Here is a 16,949-nt window from a genome sequence, read left to right on the forward strand (position 1 = left end):
GTTCACTTTAAGTTAAGGAACATACTGATAAAATTTCTTAGTTCTTTCTATGTAAGCCTTCTTACAGAAGCTCATAATGGAATTAATGAATATATATAACGTGACTCTTTAGTTTTCAAAATTCTCTTTTGTTATCCTTGCTGATATAACACAGGCAGGAATTGCCAGAGAAGTGATGGACAGATGGCTTTGCAAATGTTTGGCTGAAGTATGAGGTTATTTTGTTTTGAAACAGGGAATGTTACTGTGTTTCATGGCAGCAGTAGCAGTTGTGGCTTTAGTCTAGTGATTCAGATGTTTGTTGTTGTTGTCCAGATGCAATATATGTGGTTTCGATTAAAATGTGTGTGTGTGTGTATGTGTGTGTATGCATATACACACTGGATTTATGCAAGGATCATGTATTTGATGAAATTTCATGGATTTAATGAGAAATGCACCCTTAGTGTAGGAGTTTGTGGAATGGTCATAAAACAATTGTATAAGAGGAGGAACTTCTCAAGCCTACATGATTGACCTTGGGTCACCCTCTGAGTAGGTGATCAAAAGAAGAGAGTGAAAATCTAAATTGTTTTGCCAGCAGATTAATAACCCTGAAAACAATATGGAGAAGATTGAAACTTTGATTGAATGAAGCTATTTAGTTAGGTTTCAACATAATGCCTGTCTTCTCTGTTAGACCAATAGTTCTCAAAGTGATCTTTAAAGGGCACTCACTGACCAGCAGCAGCATCACCTGGGAACTTGTTAGAAATGCAAGTTCTTGGGCTCTCTTCCAGACCTGTAGAATCAGAATGTTTGTGATGGGCACCGGCACCCTGTGTGTTAACTTAGTTATTCTCATGCATGCACAAGTGTAAATACCATTGGTATGGATGAATGTGGCATCTGAGGTCAACATCGAGGAAGTACGATGTTTTAATAGTCAATCAGCTGACACTTGGACAAAGTTTGAGCAGTTTTTCTGATGGTGATTTGCAACATTGGTTATCTAACAGCAGCATGCTTTTGGGAATAAACATTGGAGAATAAGATATCACTATGCTTTAGAAATACCTGTAGCTTCAGCATTTGCTTTGGAGACTTTTGAGGACACAGGCCCTGAATACATTATTAATTACTACTTGAGTGAATTAATAAAGGAATGAGTTTGACTTCAGGGTAAAACTGGCATCTAAGATTAAATACATATTTAAGATGTTTCTAATGAAATATGAATGAGATTTCCTTGTCAGACTAATTATTTTTTTTGTTTTTCTAAAATAGATAAGTAATGGAACATCATCTGTGATCGTCTCCAGAAAGAGGCCATCAGAAGGAAACTATCAAAAAGAAAAAGACTTGTGTATTAAATATTTTGACCAGTGGTCTGAATCAGATCAAGTGGAATTTGTGGAACACCTTATTTCACGAATGTGTCATTATCAGCATGGACATATTAACTCTTACCTGAAGCCCATGTTGCAGCGGGACTTTATTACCGCTTTACCAGGTAACTATACAGCCTTTTTTTTTTTTTTTAAGCTTAGTAGTGGAAAAATTCCTAGCCCAAATGCTAGGTAGAACTTTGTCGATATTAGTATAATGAATGGATGAGTATGGGGTGAGGCAGCATCTTTGGGATACATAACATGTTTTAATATATGGCACTGGGAGATGAGTTTTTAGTATGCTCTGGGAAATATAGGCAGTTTCTGCAGTCAGTTCTGTTGTTTCATTTAGTTTGAGTTAATGTGCTTCTCATTTTGATGTCATGTATATATGTAAAATCTGCTTTTTGCCTTTCTAGGTAATTTCTTTTTTAAATATTGGAAAAATTAATATTTGAGAAGTGTCTTAAAGATTAGAATGTTTATTTGTATCTGAAGTGACATTTAGGAAATGGCAAACGTGTATTGGGAAAATTGATAGCATAACTGATAGCATGTCTTTTATATACCTGCAAACTTATTTCTGCATTCTCTCCCTCCCTACCAGTCTCTGTCTCTGTCTCTCTGTCTCTCTCTCTTTTAGTTCTAGATTCAGGGTAATAGAATTTAATAGGAAGCACAGAGTTCCCATATTCTTCTCTCTCTCCCTCCTGTACAACCTCCCCACCACCACCATTCCAGAGTGGCACATTTATTACAATACATAAGCCCACACTGACACAACACAATCATCCAAAGCCCAGACTTGACATGTGAGTTCACTTTTGGAGTTGTATATTCTGTGTGTTTTGACAAATGTTTGTATGATGACATGTATCTACCATTATAGTGTCATACAGAACATTTTCATGGCACTAAAAAATCCTTTGTGTTCTGCCTAGTGATTTTCCTTTGATTTTTTTTTTTAACCCCCTTTTATTTTTGACCACTTTTTTTTTTTTTGGCTCTTTTTCCCTCTCTCTGTTGTCTTTTTTCTTTTTAATTTAAAGTTGGCTAGATAATGTAGATTTGTCACTCTTAAGGGTGCTGGCCTAATCAGATGTGGTCAGTATAGTTTGGAGGTCATGATTACCATGTATTGTTGCTCCATATTGTTGTTCTTCCAAATTATTCCAAGATGTGAGCACAGTCTTTCTAGAATAATAGATTTTAATTACTCAAAGGGGTCTTAGCCATCACTTAGTCTTTTCTTAAGTGACACTTGGAATTATGCAGATTTGGAAGCCAAAGATCAGAGAAACTGGAGGTGAAATGCCCAAGATCATACATCTTGGTGGTTGTGCAGGTGATGGTAGGGGTTGGTTCAAAAGCTAGTGCAAAAATTGAAATTACTTACACTTAAAATTATTCTAGAAAATTTCTTAATATCCAAAGTATAGCTTTACAACCCACTTCAGTAATAATGAATTTTAGTTGTAGAAATGAGGAAATGGGAGAGTGAAGGGGGAGGGGCAGGCTTGTAATTGTAGGAGGGGAGAGAGAATTATAGGTGAATGTAGGTAAGATAAACACACAAGCCAGGTATGTCCTCTGCATACTGTGCAGAACTCAGAATCCCAATTGTCCAGGCCTTTCTGTTGGCCTTGACTGCATCTTACAGCAAGAAAAAACAGGGTCAGTCTTTAAAGTTGATGGCTGTATTTATTCTTTTTAAGTGCTTTTAACTAAATGAAGCTGTGCCTCCATTTTTCTCACATCTGTTCTTTGGTTTTGTTTTGTTTTTTGATAGCTTTCTACTGTTTTTTTCCCCCTCCCTGTAATTTCTTCTCATACATTTTACTGTCGTGTAACTCACCTTACATTTACAAAATATCCACAAGGTGGCACTGTTGAAGTTCTCTTGAGTTTTTAGCGGCAACCCCTTCTCTTGGGGAGTGTAGTCTTGGAGAAGAGACAGAACAGATGAACATGTGTTATGTATATAAATATGGTTAGTATAATTGCATACAATTCAGTTTTCATTACAGTGAATTTTAAGGCATTGTCCATATCTCTGTTAAAGTGGAATTTTGTGGTATTGAATATTACATGAAATAAATGGACCATTGGCTGGGACATGGAAATATTTTTGTTAAAATGCTATTTGTTTTAACAGGATTTGATCTGAACATATATACATATGTCAGTATATATCACACATGTGAATCTAATAGCTGGGGACAAACTGGCCAAGTTGATTGTGTTCAGTGTCTAGTACACTTGGATTAGACCTGGCATTAGTTTCTTAACACAGACCCTGCCTAAGAGCATTAGGGCAGAAATTGGTCCGTGTGTGTCTGTTTATACTTAGATTTAATAATGTGTGGAGCAACTTACTAATCATTATTCTAGTTTGGTGTTCAGTTTTACTACAGATGATCCTCAGTTTGAATTTCTACTCTGTTGAAATTGACAGGCAAGCTAAGACTTCTTTTGTGAAAATCGTTAATTCTGTAAAAACTGTCTATGGTTTTGACTTCTTAATGCTTACTGTGAATATTGTACCTGTCAGTATAGGGAAAATGGAAAATGTTTGTGGTCTCTGGCTCCTTTTGCTTCAGTGGAAAAAGTGATAATTATGATATGCTTTTCTAAAAATCATGGTAAATGTTTAGTCTGCAATGTCAATTTCTGCAGGCTAAGTTTGTGGTTTGTGAGAACTGTTGTTAAAGGGAAAATTTATGCCATTTAAAGTAGAGGCAGATTGTACTTCAAAGAGGATGATAAGCATTGGCAATGCATTTGGTGAGGTGTCTAAGCAATTAAAACTTTTGAAACTCTGTGTTTCCTGGTCATGGTTTATTCATTTTCTTATCTACAAGGAAGGATGATAAACCATCACGGACTGTAGCTCAAAGGTGCTGGGAGATGTGGAAGAACCAGAACTTAGCTAAGGCATTACATGGGATGCAGGGCCAAAGACCCAGCATGCCAGAGTGGAAAGAGCAGGATGCTATATTTAGACACCCCCTAAATTTGAATCTAGTTCCTGCACTTAATAACTTTGTGACTCCATTTTTTAAAAAGATTTATTTATTTATTTATACAAGCACTGGGTATAGTCAGAAGCGTGGGAAGGGTAAGAGAATTCACCAAAGCCAGAGCAGGGAGCAGAGCAGGCAGAAGGACCAAAGGACACTGCTGAGGGGAGCAGCGGGCGGCAGGAGAGGTCTGCGCGCCATTTGGGGCCCTCACCTGGTGGCTGGGGATCGAACCGGCGTTGCAGAAGCTGTGGGCAGCTTCGCAACCCAGTGCTCAATCGCTGCGCCACTGGGGAGGCCCTGTGACTCCATTTTTATAAAGCCTCAGTTTCCTTATCTGCGTAGAAATAATGTGATACTTCATGGGATATTGTGAAGATTAAAGACAAAGTATATAATATGCCTGGCAGCTGGTGAGTACTCTGAGGACGGCAGGTTTAAAAAAAAGCTCTGAGAGGCAGGAAGCACCTGTTTCTCCAGAGGTAATAAGATTTATTGCCAGGAAGTTTTAATTATTCGCCCACTAATTTCTGAATTGATTCACCCTGACATCATGTAGGTAGGGGTGTGTGCCACTCTGTTGGCATAACAAAATGCTGTTGTGTCCTGAGCATCTTTTCCTGTCATTTCTGTCTGAATCCTTAGGTCAGTAAAGGCCAAGTTTAAGCATACATTGACAGAATGTTGTTTTCAGCAGTCACATTGTTCCTCTTCCCCCTTTACCCCCCAAAAAGGTTTCTGACTTCAGATTTTACAACTAGATCCATGACTAGGAATTGGGGGGAGGGACAGCAGGGGTGGGTGGAGAAGGAAGTTTCTTTGCAGCTGCTCTTTGAAATGCGTTTCTAAAATAATAAAAGTTTCTGTAATTGTATGATCTAAGCAGCTGTGTTAAAACTGGCTGTAGTCAAGGGCATTGAACTGACTCTACACATTTGCGTTTCATTTTGATACAGTGTTATTTACACATTGAGCTTTGAAATTTGTGCCTTTTAATTGTTTTAATTTATTATTGAAATTTTTCCAGACCTTCGTCTGGTGCCTATAATTAGCAGCAGCAGCACTTCTTCAGCATTGTGTGCGCAGTCTTCTGGCCTCATTTTTTGGGGCTATAATATTTCCTCTTGTTGCCTTGGGAAGGGGGTGGCAGGAGGAGATGGGGAGTCTCAGCACGATAGAGTAAATGAGACCCAGGCATTGATACTTAAGAAAATGCTTAGTTTTAACACCTCAAAGCACTTCTAAGCTCAGGCAAGTGAGCTCAGGACCTCTTTGTCCTGAATAGGGTTGAAACGGAAAGTTCTAAGTTTGGCACCTTAGGTTTCCAGATAGAGGTTTTGTGATTCCCATTTGTCTCAAAACACTTATGGGAAATGAGATTTAAACCAGGCGATTAAAGGAGGTTTAACACTTTCTAGAGGATGGGTACTGTTTTCTCTGCAGGAAATAACAGAAAAGGGATGCAGTTTAACTTCTGTGACCAGTGACCAGCTGAGGGGTTTGAGGAAGAGAAGAACACTCTGACATTATTGAATACCTGTTGTATATCTGGCTAATAATAACTTACTCTCATTAACTTTTATAACAAGATTAGGAAATTCCTTCTCTATAAAATGAGGATCTTAAGAGTATCAATCTCAGAGGGTTACTATGCAGATTATATGATATAATCCAATACAAACATTTAACATCAGTTCTTTTATGGAAGACCAAGATCCAAAAAGGAATCAATCTGGTTATCTGATTCTACAGACAGTTTTTCCCAACAGACTAAAATGTGCTATCTCCTAGAATGAAGTGAATTGAAAGTATTAACCAGAGGAAATCCACTGAGTCTCAGAAATAACATTGAGATGTTGTTGAATTGATTTGAAGGCGTTTTTTAAAAAGATTTATTTATTTATGCATACAAGAGCTGGGGTACAGGTCAGAGATGCGGGGGGTGAGAGGATTCACCAGAGACAGAGTGGGGAAAAAACAGGCAGATTGACTGAAGTACACTGATGAGGGAAGTAGCGGGAGAGTCAGGAGAGGTCTGCTGCGCCATGTGGGTTGCTCCCTGGCTGGCTGGGGATCGAACTTGTGGTGCAGAGGCTGCGGATTGCTTCATAGTGAGGTGCTTAACCCTTGTGCCACCAGGGAGGCCAGATTTGACAGCATTTGACAGAGAAAGAAATATGTTAGTAATGATTTCTTTAATGCAGAACACCCTTTAATAATATAGTAGTAAACATTGAAGGGGAAAAATTAGGAATAAAAGGGATGTCATTGTTATAATGCCATAGTTGCCAGCTTATCAGCTGGTAGCACATCTAAAAAATACAAAATCCTGGGGCCCCATCATTTAGATGTGACTCAGTTAGTAAGGACAATGTCCAGGAAATCTGTTTGCTACTGTTGTTTTTGTTTGTTTTTAAAATCAGTAACATTAAGATTCTTACCTGACCACACCTGCTCTGAGAAAGTAGACCACCCAGCCAGGTGGAAGATTTAGAAAATGTTTAGTCACTTCATAACAGACAATAGGGATGTTGTAGCCACTGAGGCCAGAAAAGGCAAATGTCCAAAAACATTCTTGTCTTGCTGTTTGTTTCCTCTCTGAGAGAGCAGAGGGCTCAAGAGTGGCTTTGGTTAAGGGTGTATTTATAACCAATTAGAAGTTTTGGTTGGTGATGTGGAAATAATTTAAATCTTGAAAGGTGTTCTACTATTAAGTGTAGAAACTAGAAGATGGTCAGGTTAAGTACCCTGGAATTAGAGAAATCCAGGGAAGAGCCAAGTTTTATTAGCCTATAACTAGAGACTCTAAAAAATATATATATTTGGGGAGTTTAAATTTGAAATTCTGGTTAATAATTTGTGAATCCTAGCAATGGAGAGGCATAAATAGAACTCCAAAGATTACCCATGGATTTCCTTGGTTTTATTAAACAGATGTGAAGAAAAGGGAGGGGCAGAAATCACAGAGTGATACAGAAAATAGCCAGAACCTTTGAGAATGGTGTCAAGAGGCCAAATTCTGAACAATGTAAAATTGTCCAAAATGGTTAAGTAAACTGGGAGAGTTGAAAGCAAACAACAGGGGCCTCCCTGGTGGCGCAAGGGGTTAAAACGCAGCACTGTGGAGCTGTCCGAAGCCTCTGTAGCATGAGTTGATCCCCAGCCTGGGAGGTGACCCACATGACACAGCAGACCTCTCCCGACTCGCCCTTGCTCCTCCCCACAGCAGTATATTTCAGTCAATCCGCCTGTTCTGTTGCCCACTCTGTCTCTGGTGAATCCTCTCACTGCCCACACCTCTAGACTGTACCCCAGTTCTTATATGCATAAATAAATCTTTAAAAAGAAAAGAAAAGAAACAATAATCCACTATTTGGATCAAGAGTATGGAGAGTGAAGGAATAGTGTGCTTTGAATAGAGGGTGTGGTGATAATAGAACAAAAAGCATATATTTACTTCTTGTTTAACTTCTCTTTCCCCCCTCACTTAAAAATAATAGTTTTAAAATCAGAAAGGATAGAAAAATTGCAATATAGGAAAAATAAGAAGATATTCAGGTAACACGTAGCTCCTTATAAACAAGTAGACCCAAAGATATTGCATGCAGTGATAAACAGCAGGATGGTGGTGGCCCTGTAGTATAATTTTCAGAATTGTGGATCTTTGAGAAGTATCAGAAACTAGTAGGCATGCCACGAGTGCAGTTGGGCTCACACTGCTGTGTTTAGTAGTCCTGCCTGGTGGTACTTGGTCAGTTTTCGTGACTTAGGAATTGGAGAACTGGAGAAGGTGTATTTGTGGGGGATATTGGTGGTTAAATTTGATGTTTTTCTCTAACAGAATTCTTAAGCAGATTATCAGAGTTAATTAGCAGTTAATGTATGTAGAACATTAAAAGCCACTATTTCTGAGAGGTGGGATTACAGTTCTTTTACTTATGTGCATTTTATAATTTTTCTATGATGGATGTGGGTTATATATGCTAAAAAGGGTGTCTAGTGCCAACTTATAAACAAAGAACTACAATGTAGTAAGCACCAGCAAGGGAACACACAGTAACAATACCAAATTCATCTTGTTTGGATAAGGTTACTAAACTAGTAGTTCAGAAAAATGATGTAATGGTGAATAGTATCTGCACAGGGCAGAGTTTCTTCATATGTCCCTGAGGACTAAATATACAGATGTGGACCCAACAGTAGTGATCCAGATGGTTGCAAGACAGGTGACTCAGTATTGGTACCCTGAGAGTGTTAATGAATGGATGCAATATAGCTTGGAGGGATTAGGTAGAATCATGGCTGCTGTCCTTGGTTCTGACCCATTTGACATGTTTGCCAGCAGCTTGGGATAAAGAATTGCTGCATTTGCCCATCATGCAGATCTGAGACAGATCTCTCACTTCTGGATGACTGAATCTGAACTCTAAAGGCTGAAATGGAAGGGTCAGATAAAACTTCGAAGGTGAATGATAGTAAGGATGACTATAAACTACATTGCTGCCCTCCCCAACCCCACCTCTCTTAACTGGCCATATAAAGACAGAATTCAGGGAATTGTTTTAATAGAAGTTTGGGCCAGAGAAGTTTAGGATTTATTTCAACTCACTGCCCTCTTAGGAGTCTGTTGTGATATGATGACTGATGAAGGCACTATGATTTTTAACAGCAGTAACTGTAATATGCTAACATGTGCAAGGAAAGCTAGTGGTCCCAGTGTAATGCTCATCATCAGATGACAACTTGGGTGTTAGATGCCATAGAGGAGGAGGGGGACCTATAAACCATAGTCAATAGCATAAATAGTCATTCTTAGAGTTGAAGAAACCCTTAATTTATAAAGCATTTTTAATGCATCATCTCATTTTGATATTTTCAAAACAAGGCAGAGACTATTATCTTTGTTTTTACAAATGAGGAAACCAAGGCTCTGAATTTAATAATTTCCCTACACTTGTCAAATTTGTTGCTGCTATACCAGATTCTGTTTACCTTGGAAAAGAAAACAGCTATTAACAGTGTGTGATGCTTTATTGTCTTTAAAATCTTTTTATAAGATTATTTGATTCTTATAGATGCTATGAGAAAGGACAGTTGTTATTGGTAATGACCATTTTATTGATAGAAGGTAAAACACAAAGGACAGTGACCATTCATTGTTATGGTTTAGTGTTTTTTTCATGTCATAAAACTACTTGGTGGTGAAATTGGAATTCGCAGCCTGCATATTTATGTGTTCCCACCACTACACTTTATAGGTGTGGGGGTGAGCTTTATTTTTAGTAGCTACAAAGAACATGCCTAGAACTCCAAGTTGAGTGTACAGAGGGCAATAATGTTGACCATAGTGATCTTCTTACTGTTGTGTCAGGCAGAGGCTGAATCCTATTGTCTTTGAAAGGAGTCTTGCATTGTGTGGATCAACTTCTGCAGCTCCTAGAATTTGTAGGTACTGCACTCTTGATTTTGAAGATTTTACCTCCATAGGAAGGAGATGAAGCAAAGATTTCAAGAAATACATTTTAGTTCACCTGACCCTAATACTTGGATTGTCAGTTAACTTTTCTTAAGCTTTTTTTTTTCCCTCCCAAAAGATTTATTTATTTATTTATACAAGCACTGGGTACAGTCAGAAGCGCGGGAGGGTGAGAGAATTCATCAGAGCCAGAATGGGGAGCAGAGCAGGCAGAAGGACCAAAGTACACTGCTGAGGGGAGCAGCGGGTGGCAGGAGAGGTCTGCGTGCCATGCGGGATCCTCCTCTGGTGGCCGGGGAGCAGCTGGGAATCAAACCGGTGCCGCAGAGGCTGCGGGCAGCTTCACAAATCAGTGCTCAGCCGCTGCGCCACCGGGGAGGCCCAACTTTTCTTAAGCTTTTAAAGATGTGTTAATGTTTCACTTTTTTTGTGGCCTTGGTCCCAAGGAATTTGTTTTAAGAGACAGTATATTAGAGGAGAAAGAACACTGGAGTGAGCATTTTCAGTCGTGGCTTTACTTCTGAGTTGTGAAACCTTGGGTGTTTTACTTCTTTGTACCTCATCTGTAAAATTTTGGGTTCTGTAAGAATTATTTAAAAGAAGATGAGAATGAGTCTTCCATTACAATAGCTAACAAATATAGAATTGTTCAGGGTTGACTTTTACACATAAGAACTGTTAACATCAATTATCTTTTAAAAATCAGAAGCAAAAGAAGCGAGTATGTTTATTTTATTTATTTATTTATTTTTTAAATAGAGGCATGTTTTATTTATTTATTTATTTGTTTGTTTGCTTGTTCGTTTATACATGCACTGGGTACAGTCAGATGCTTATGCACTTGTTTATTTCCAGAACTTTTGTTATTTCTTAAGTGTATTTGTTACCTGGCTCAATTTCTTTATTCCTTGTATTTTTAAGGAAATGGTGTCTGATACATTTGCCTTTTCTGTTTGTAGAGCAAGGCTTAGATCACATAGCAGAAAACATTCTTTCCTACCTGGATGCCAGGTCTCTGTGTGCAGCAGAGCTGGTGTGTAAAGAGTGGCAGCGAGTGATCTCTGAAGGAATGCTTTGGAAGAAGCTGATTGAACGGATGGTGCGCACTGACCCTCTATGGAAAGGGCTTTCAGAAAGAAGAGGGTGGTAAGTACTTGGGTTGACACAGGGTCCACTTGTTTTCCCAGAAGAGCAATTATCCTTACAAAATGGATTGGTCTGTTTCATGCAAGGGGGAAAGAATGGGTGGTCAAGAATCGAAAAAACAGTGTTAAAGCTGTTAGAATTTTCCCATTTGAAATATATGGTTCCTTTATATTTATTAACTGTTAGAAAGTACTATGTAGTTTGAATGAGTGATTTGGCTTTTCACAGCTTTGTATTTGGCTTTTTATAGCTATGCTTTTCTTTCACGTTTTTCTTAGGTGATGATACTATTATCAAAAGATAGATAGGAAAAAAGAAAACATGACAAAGTCACGTAATGCCATTTTGCTATTTGATGTTTATGGCTGAGGATACGGGAGGCATAATGGGCAGGAGTTTTCAGAGAAAACCCAACCCATTAGCTGAAATGCAGCTTTATAGCTCTGTAAATGTCAGTTACCTCTCCCAGTTAACATAGAGAAAGAAAGCTACAAACAGAAGTACAGGTGGTATTGTGAGTGAGAGTTAGAGCTGTATTTTCTTTATGGAAGAATGTTTGAGGTGTGCGTACTAAGTTGGATTTCAACAAAGCAACATTAGCACTTTTTATTAAGCTATAGAGTGAAAGACTAGATATTTATGTATTATTCAGAAAATAAAAGGCCAAAAATCACGTTAGAGGCCTGTAAATTCAACTAAACTTGTCTCTAACATTCCTGCTTTGGAGCTGTTAAAGCTCAGTGTAAGTCTAAAGACTTGAAAAATACAGGATTTTTGTGAGTACCATTTTTAAATAAAATGCACACTTTTATGTGCAAAAATGTAACATCTGTTTGTTTTTATTTGCCAGGGATCAGTACCTGTTTAAAAACAGACCCACAGATGGCCCTCCCAATTCATTTTATAGGTCATTATACCCAAAGATTATCCAGGATATAGAGGTAACTTTATGATTTATCTGTTTTATGGGCTTTGTATGTCTTGTTCTCAACTTTTTATATTGCCTTAGAGTGTTCTGTTTATGTTAAATCATGGAACTAGTCATTTTCTTAAAAGTTGAACTCAGCACAAATTTGTCACTGTCAATGTATAATCTCCAGTTACTCTTAAGAATAGATAATACCTTTTTGTGAAAAATATAACTTTTCTAAAACATGCAATGCCAGTTAATTAAAACCTTAATCTAAAATTTTAACATTTTATTTTATTTTGCAAAATTCTCCAAAATCCAAGCTCCAGTTTTTTTGGGTGAGTATAGTTTTAGATTTTTGAGCCATCTCTAGAGAACTAAAGAAGGCACAGTCTCAATTTCCTTTGTAAATTTCTCATAATTTTTCATAAAAATGACTCAAATATGAGTCTACGCAATAATTAAATGGGTTTTATAGAGCAAATATGCTCCTGGATCATTTTGGATTTGAGCGTAACTTCACCAGACCAGTAAAACTCTGTAAACTTGATGAGAAATGTTGGAGATGTTTGATATTGTTCATGTGTTCTAATTAGTTCAGTTTTATTATTTAACCCTTTTCTGTGAACCAGGAAAGACATGCACAGGCATTTCTCATTAACTCTTTCACATGTGTTCTTGGCTGGTCTTGGTTACTTCACTATTTCCTCCTTGGCAGAAAAGTTAGCCTTCTCTAGGCAATGCTGTATCACCCATAAAGTTATACTCAGTTTCCCAAATGTGAAGTAATCCTCTCCCCCAGGTGATAGACATAAAAGTTATTGTGCCAAAATTCATTAATGGAGAAACATATGCTTTTTTTGGAGGTACCTCCTCCTTTTTTAAAGGCAGATGTGAACTAATGGAATCATTCTGTCCATTAACGGTAAAACTGAATGTGACTGGAATATCATTATTTAAAACAAACCCTTGTCTTAAGTATCCTGCTCCCTAAAATGAGCTATAAAGTAACCTTTTAAGGAGGGTTAAATCATTTAAAACTTCTGCCAAACAAATCATAAAAGTTTAGGAATTAATTGATCCATTGGCAGTTCAAAATGTAGACTAAATTGCTTCTACAGCATTAGTAGCAGAGATGAAGTGTTAACTTGAATCTTGGGTTGGTGCATGTGTGTTTCAGGGAAGAGGTCTTTTACCTCTAGTTGTGTTAAGACATTACTTGTGCATACATTTTAGAAACTATTTTATTTTCTTCTCTCCCCAACTATAATTTTTTAAAAAACCCCAAATTTCCTTGAATAATTTTATCAAGTCTTTTATTATGAGATTGATTTTTGAAGTCAATCATTAACAAACAGGGACTCTGAAAGAGCTTTGATCAGGTTGAATATTTGGTGACGTGGGTTATTTCATTTAATTCCCATGAGTACTATCACAATCAACAGTATGAACTTAATATTCTGTATATGACAGCATATGATACCACCTCCCAATAACTGTTTCCTCTGACTGAAATAATATTTTAAAGTTAGTGGAGGAGGCAGATGTGAGGTAAATAGAATTATGGGGGGAAACCCTGTTTGACACAAAACCACTACATCATGGTGGTCTACCCAGCGGTACTTACAGTGTGGTTTGGAAAAACCCACCGGTTGGCCATAAGAGTCTTTTCTAGATTTTTGTGGGCTAGATCTCTTAGTATATGGATGATGTTTTATACTTTGGTATATTCACTAATAGCAATAAAATAAAAATAATGTACCACATAGAAAACATTTACTTGTGCTAGATATTTTATTAAGCTTATTATAATACATTTTGTCATTTAACACTGAAAGGTAGGCCATATCCTTATTTAAAGCTGGGGAAACTGAGGCTCCAAAATGCTCAACAACATCTTGCCCAAGATCACACAGCTAGGCAATAATTGATTAGTCTGCTCTCAACCAGATACTCTTCTTAATACAAGTTATTACAATTTTTGTTTGGCATATAGATCACTGGTAACAACCCCCCCCCCCAAAAAAAAAAAAAGAATTCTTTACCTCTGTTTGGGAATATGTCTAATTGAATATACATGTAGAAAATTTTGTTAATGATCCACGAGTCAAGCACGAGCGACTCATGGGCTTGGCTGCTTTCTGTTTGTCTGGTGTGAAGCCATCATAAGCAGAATATAATAATTATAAATACTCTTTTGAGTCCGTGCACTAATCCATACACTTTGTTTTGTGACTTATATAGATCATTGCATTTAATTCTTACAACAAGGTACGTATTATCCCTATGGGTAATAAAGCAAAATTGAGACTAAGAGAAGGTTTAGAACTTGATACATAGTTAAGTAGGAGAGATGGGATTTTAACTGAGGTCTGTCTAGCTCTAGGCATAGTGTTACTGTTATTTTCAAAATAGAAAATTCAAGAAATGAGGCAGAAACAGGTTATGCTATATGCCTATGGACATTTCAAGGTGATCCTCTCATCTTTCTCCAATTGTGTGAGTACTCAGTGTCCTTGACTGTTAGCTGAAAAAAGTGTATGAGCTGAGAGATAAGATTAGTTGGCCTTGTTTTAGTTTTAGTCCAGTTACAGGAAAGGTAGTGTTTTAAAGGTTTTAAGCATCTTGCCAAAAGAGAAATTACACCCAGAATGTCAAGTGCATGTTTGTGTCCCCCCCTCCAGTTTGCCCACACACAACTGCAGAGTCTGTATGTTCCCCCCCCCCATATACTTTGCAAGGTTACCAGTTCACAATACATTTTTTTTCTCTCCTTGTTCTACCCTGACAGCCCAGATCATTTGCTCATATCATCTATCCATTCCCAGATTTCACTCTGATGAGCAGATGACTTTGCCCTTCCATGGCAGACCACTAAAAATTAGTTAACTCTTTTTTTTTTTTCCTGTGTTTATTTATTATTTATTTACATATTTTACACAAGCACTGGGTACAGTCAGAAGCGCAGGAGGGTGAGAGAATTCACCAGAGCCAGAACGGGGAGCAGAACAGGCAGAAGGACCGAAGTACACTGCTGAGGGGAGCAGCGGGCGACAGGAGAGGTCTGCGTGCCATGTGGGACCCTCCTCAGGTGGCCGGGGAGCAGCCGGAGATCGAACCGGCGCTGCAGAGGCTGCGGGCAGCTTTGCAACCCAGTGCTCAGCCGCTGCGCCACCGGGGAGGCCCCAAATTAGTTAACTCTTATGGAAAAAATAGAGAACCTGGCTTAGTGTGGCCATGCTCCATTATTCAGGAGATGAGGATATGAGAAAGAAGTCTGAGGAGAATAAAATAGAATTTCTTAACTTTATGCAAAGGTTCATTTCTTGTGTTTCCTGCCACACAGAGAGAGGGTTTAGAGTGCCATTGAATTGAGAAGGTATCCCTGGACACCCTGAGGCACATCACTAAAAGAAGCAGTCATGTTCTCTTTTTGCTATCTAGAGTCTGACTTATCACCATCATTACTAATAGTGAGCTTACTGTTAGGTTTTTTGCTACAGTGACTTAATTTGATCCTCAAATTGTCAAAACCGGAATTCTTAGTCCAGACCTCATGTTCTTTTCTTTCTACTGTGCCTCCAAGTGCCCCTCCACAAAGAGAGAGGGAGTTCTTAAAACAGACTTGAATCAGAGTTCTAATGTCCTGAACTTAGATTTTTCTCTTTGGCTGTCTCAGAGTAGTGGCGAACTCTTTCATGTAATATGCTTTTTCCCTCTTTTCAGTCACTGGGTTAAAGCCTTTGAAGCACTCTCCTTGGAACAGACCACTGGTAAAATGATGGTGTGTTGTATCACACCTTTCAATAAACCACATTTTATTCAGGGAAAGTAGGGAGCTTTTTTGTGGTTTGCAAACTTGATATTAACATTGTCCTGACCAGAAAATGCTGAAACTTGCCCACCCACCCAGTTGTGTTTAGGCTTCTAAAAATAATGTTATTCCTCCATACTCAGACATCTGTTTTCACTCTCTTGCCGATTTAAATGCCGCTGTATACTCTGTGTATCATGGCTACTTTCCCAGTATTTTGAAAATTTGCACAGGGTAAGGGGATTTTATAAGTTCTCAAAAACATGAAATACCTCCTCTTCAGTAGCCACACCACCTGATGTCTTGGTGAAATGGCAGGTATCTGCGTGATGAGAGAGGTGCACCTGTGAACGACCTGCCTTCTTGCGACTGAAGTGCAGGTAGTAGTTGAACAGCATTTGAAGGCCGAGCCCCTTCTTGGAAATGGTTAGGGAGGGCTCAGGGCTCTCAGCATTAAATATCCGCCACCTTGACGGAAACAACTGTTTGTGGCAATTTGGTGAGAAGATTTTTTTTTGGTCAGAGCCCCCTCCTTTAGGTCAGTGTTCTCAGCAACCAAGGAAGCAGGGAACTTCTGCCATTTGTAGATTCTGTGATGAGCGCTTTGTATGGCGGGTCTCATTTGACCCTTACCACAGTTTGAGGAAGTAGATACTTTTCCCATTTTTACAGAGGAGGAAACTGCAGCTCAAACAGTTCAAGTCATCTGCCAAAAGAACTAATTGACCTAGGTATTTTCTACCACAATGTGCTGCCTCCTATTTTTAAAGATCTAGTTTTTCTAAAAAAGACCTGGCTTACAAGCATTCTAGTGAGTGTTGAGGTTGTCAAATATGGTAGTAGTATTTTGGGCAGGAGAGTCAGCAGGAAGTGCTGCTTTCTTTTGTGGGTGGCCTTGGGAATTGAGACCAGTGAAGTCTTAGGAATTGGTGTGCAGCAAAGCAATCAGCTCCCTAATCTGGCTTAGTGTTGTTTTCCTGGCAAAAACAAAACAAAACTACATTCATTTTGGGGTTCAGGAACCTAATAATTTTTAAAGCAAACCCAAGGGGGAACTTCCTAAAATGACCTATCAAGAATTACATGGCAAAATTTCATAAATGTATTTTAGAAAATTAGGCTTTTTGTGTTGAGAAGCTAAACCATTTCCTAGTTTCATTTGCCTTAGAATGGAAAGTTCGATGTCTAGCAGAGCTTTTGCCAGACCCTGGCT

At 38.3% G+C, this 16,949-nt stretch overlaps 1 protein-coding gene across 5 annotated transcripts in view; it reads left to right on the plus strand.

The window, feature by feature from the left end:
• Positions 1 to 16,949, plus strand: part of FBXW11 (F-box and WD repeat domain containing 11) — a gene marked incomplete at both ends in the record, with an annotated part of 111,407 nt that overhangs the window by 80,220 nt on the left and 14,238 nt on the right. For 4 of the 5 annotated variants that reach the window (XM_084244128.1, XM_084244129.1, XM_084244131.1 and 1 more), the window contains 3 exons: positions 1,267 to 1,492; positions 10,826 to 11,012; positions 11,863 to 11,953. In XM_084244128.1, coding sequence (XP_084100254.1) covers positions 1,267 to 1,492; positions 10,826 to 11,012; positions 11,863 to 11,953 — 504 coding nt within the window. The remainder of the gene's footprint in view (positions 1 to 1,266; positions 1,493 to 10,825; positions 11,013 to 11,862; positions 11,954 to 16,949) is intronic. The other variant, XM_084244130.1, reaches the window with a different exon arrangement.

This window comes from Talpa europaea (genome assembly GCF_964194135.1).
Source record: "Talpa europaea genome assembly, chromosome: 9".
Taxonomy (NCBI): domain Eukaryota; kingdom Metazoa; phylum Chordata; class Mammalia; order Eulipotyphla; family Talpidae; genus Talpa; species Talpa europaea.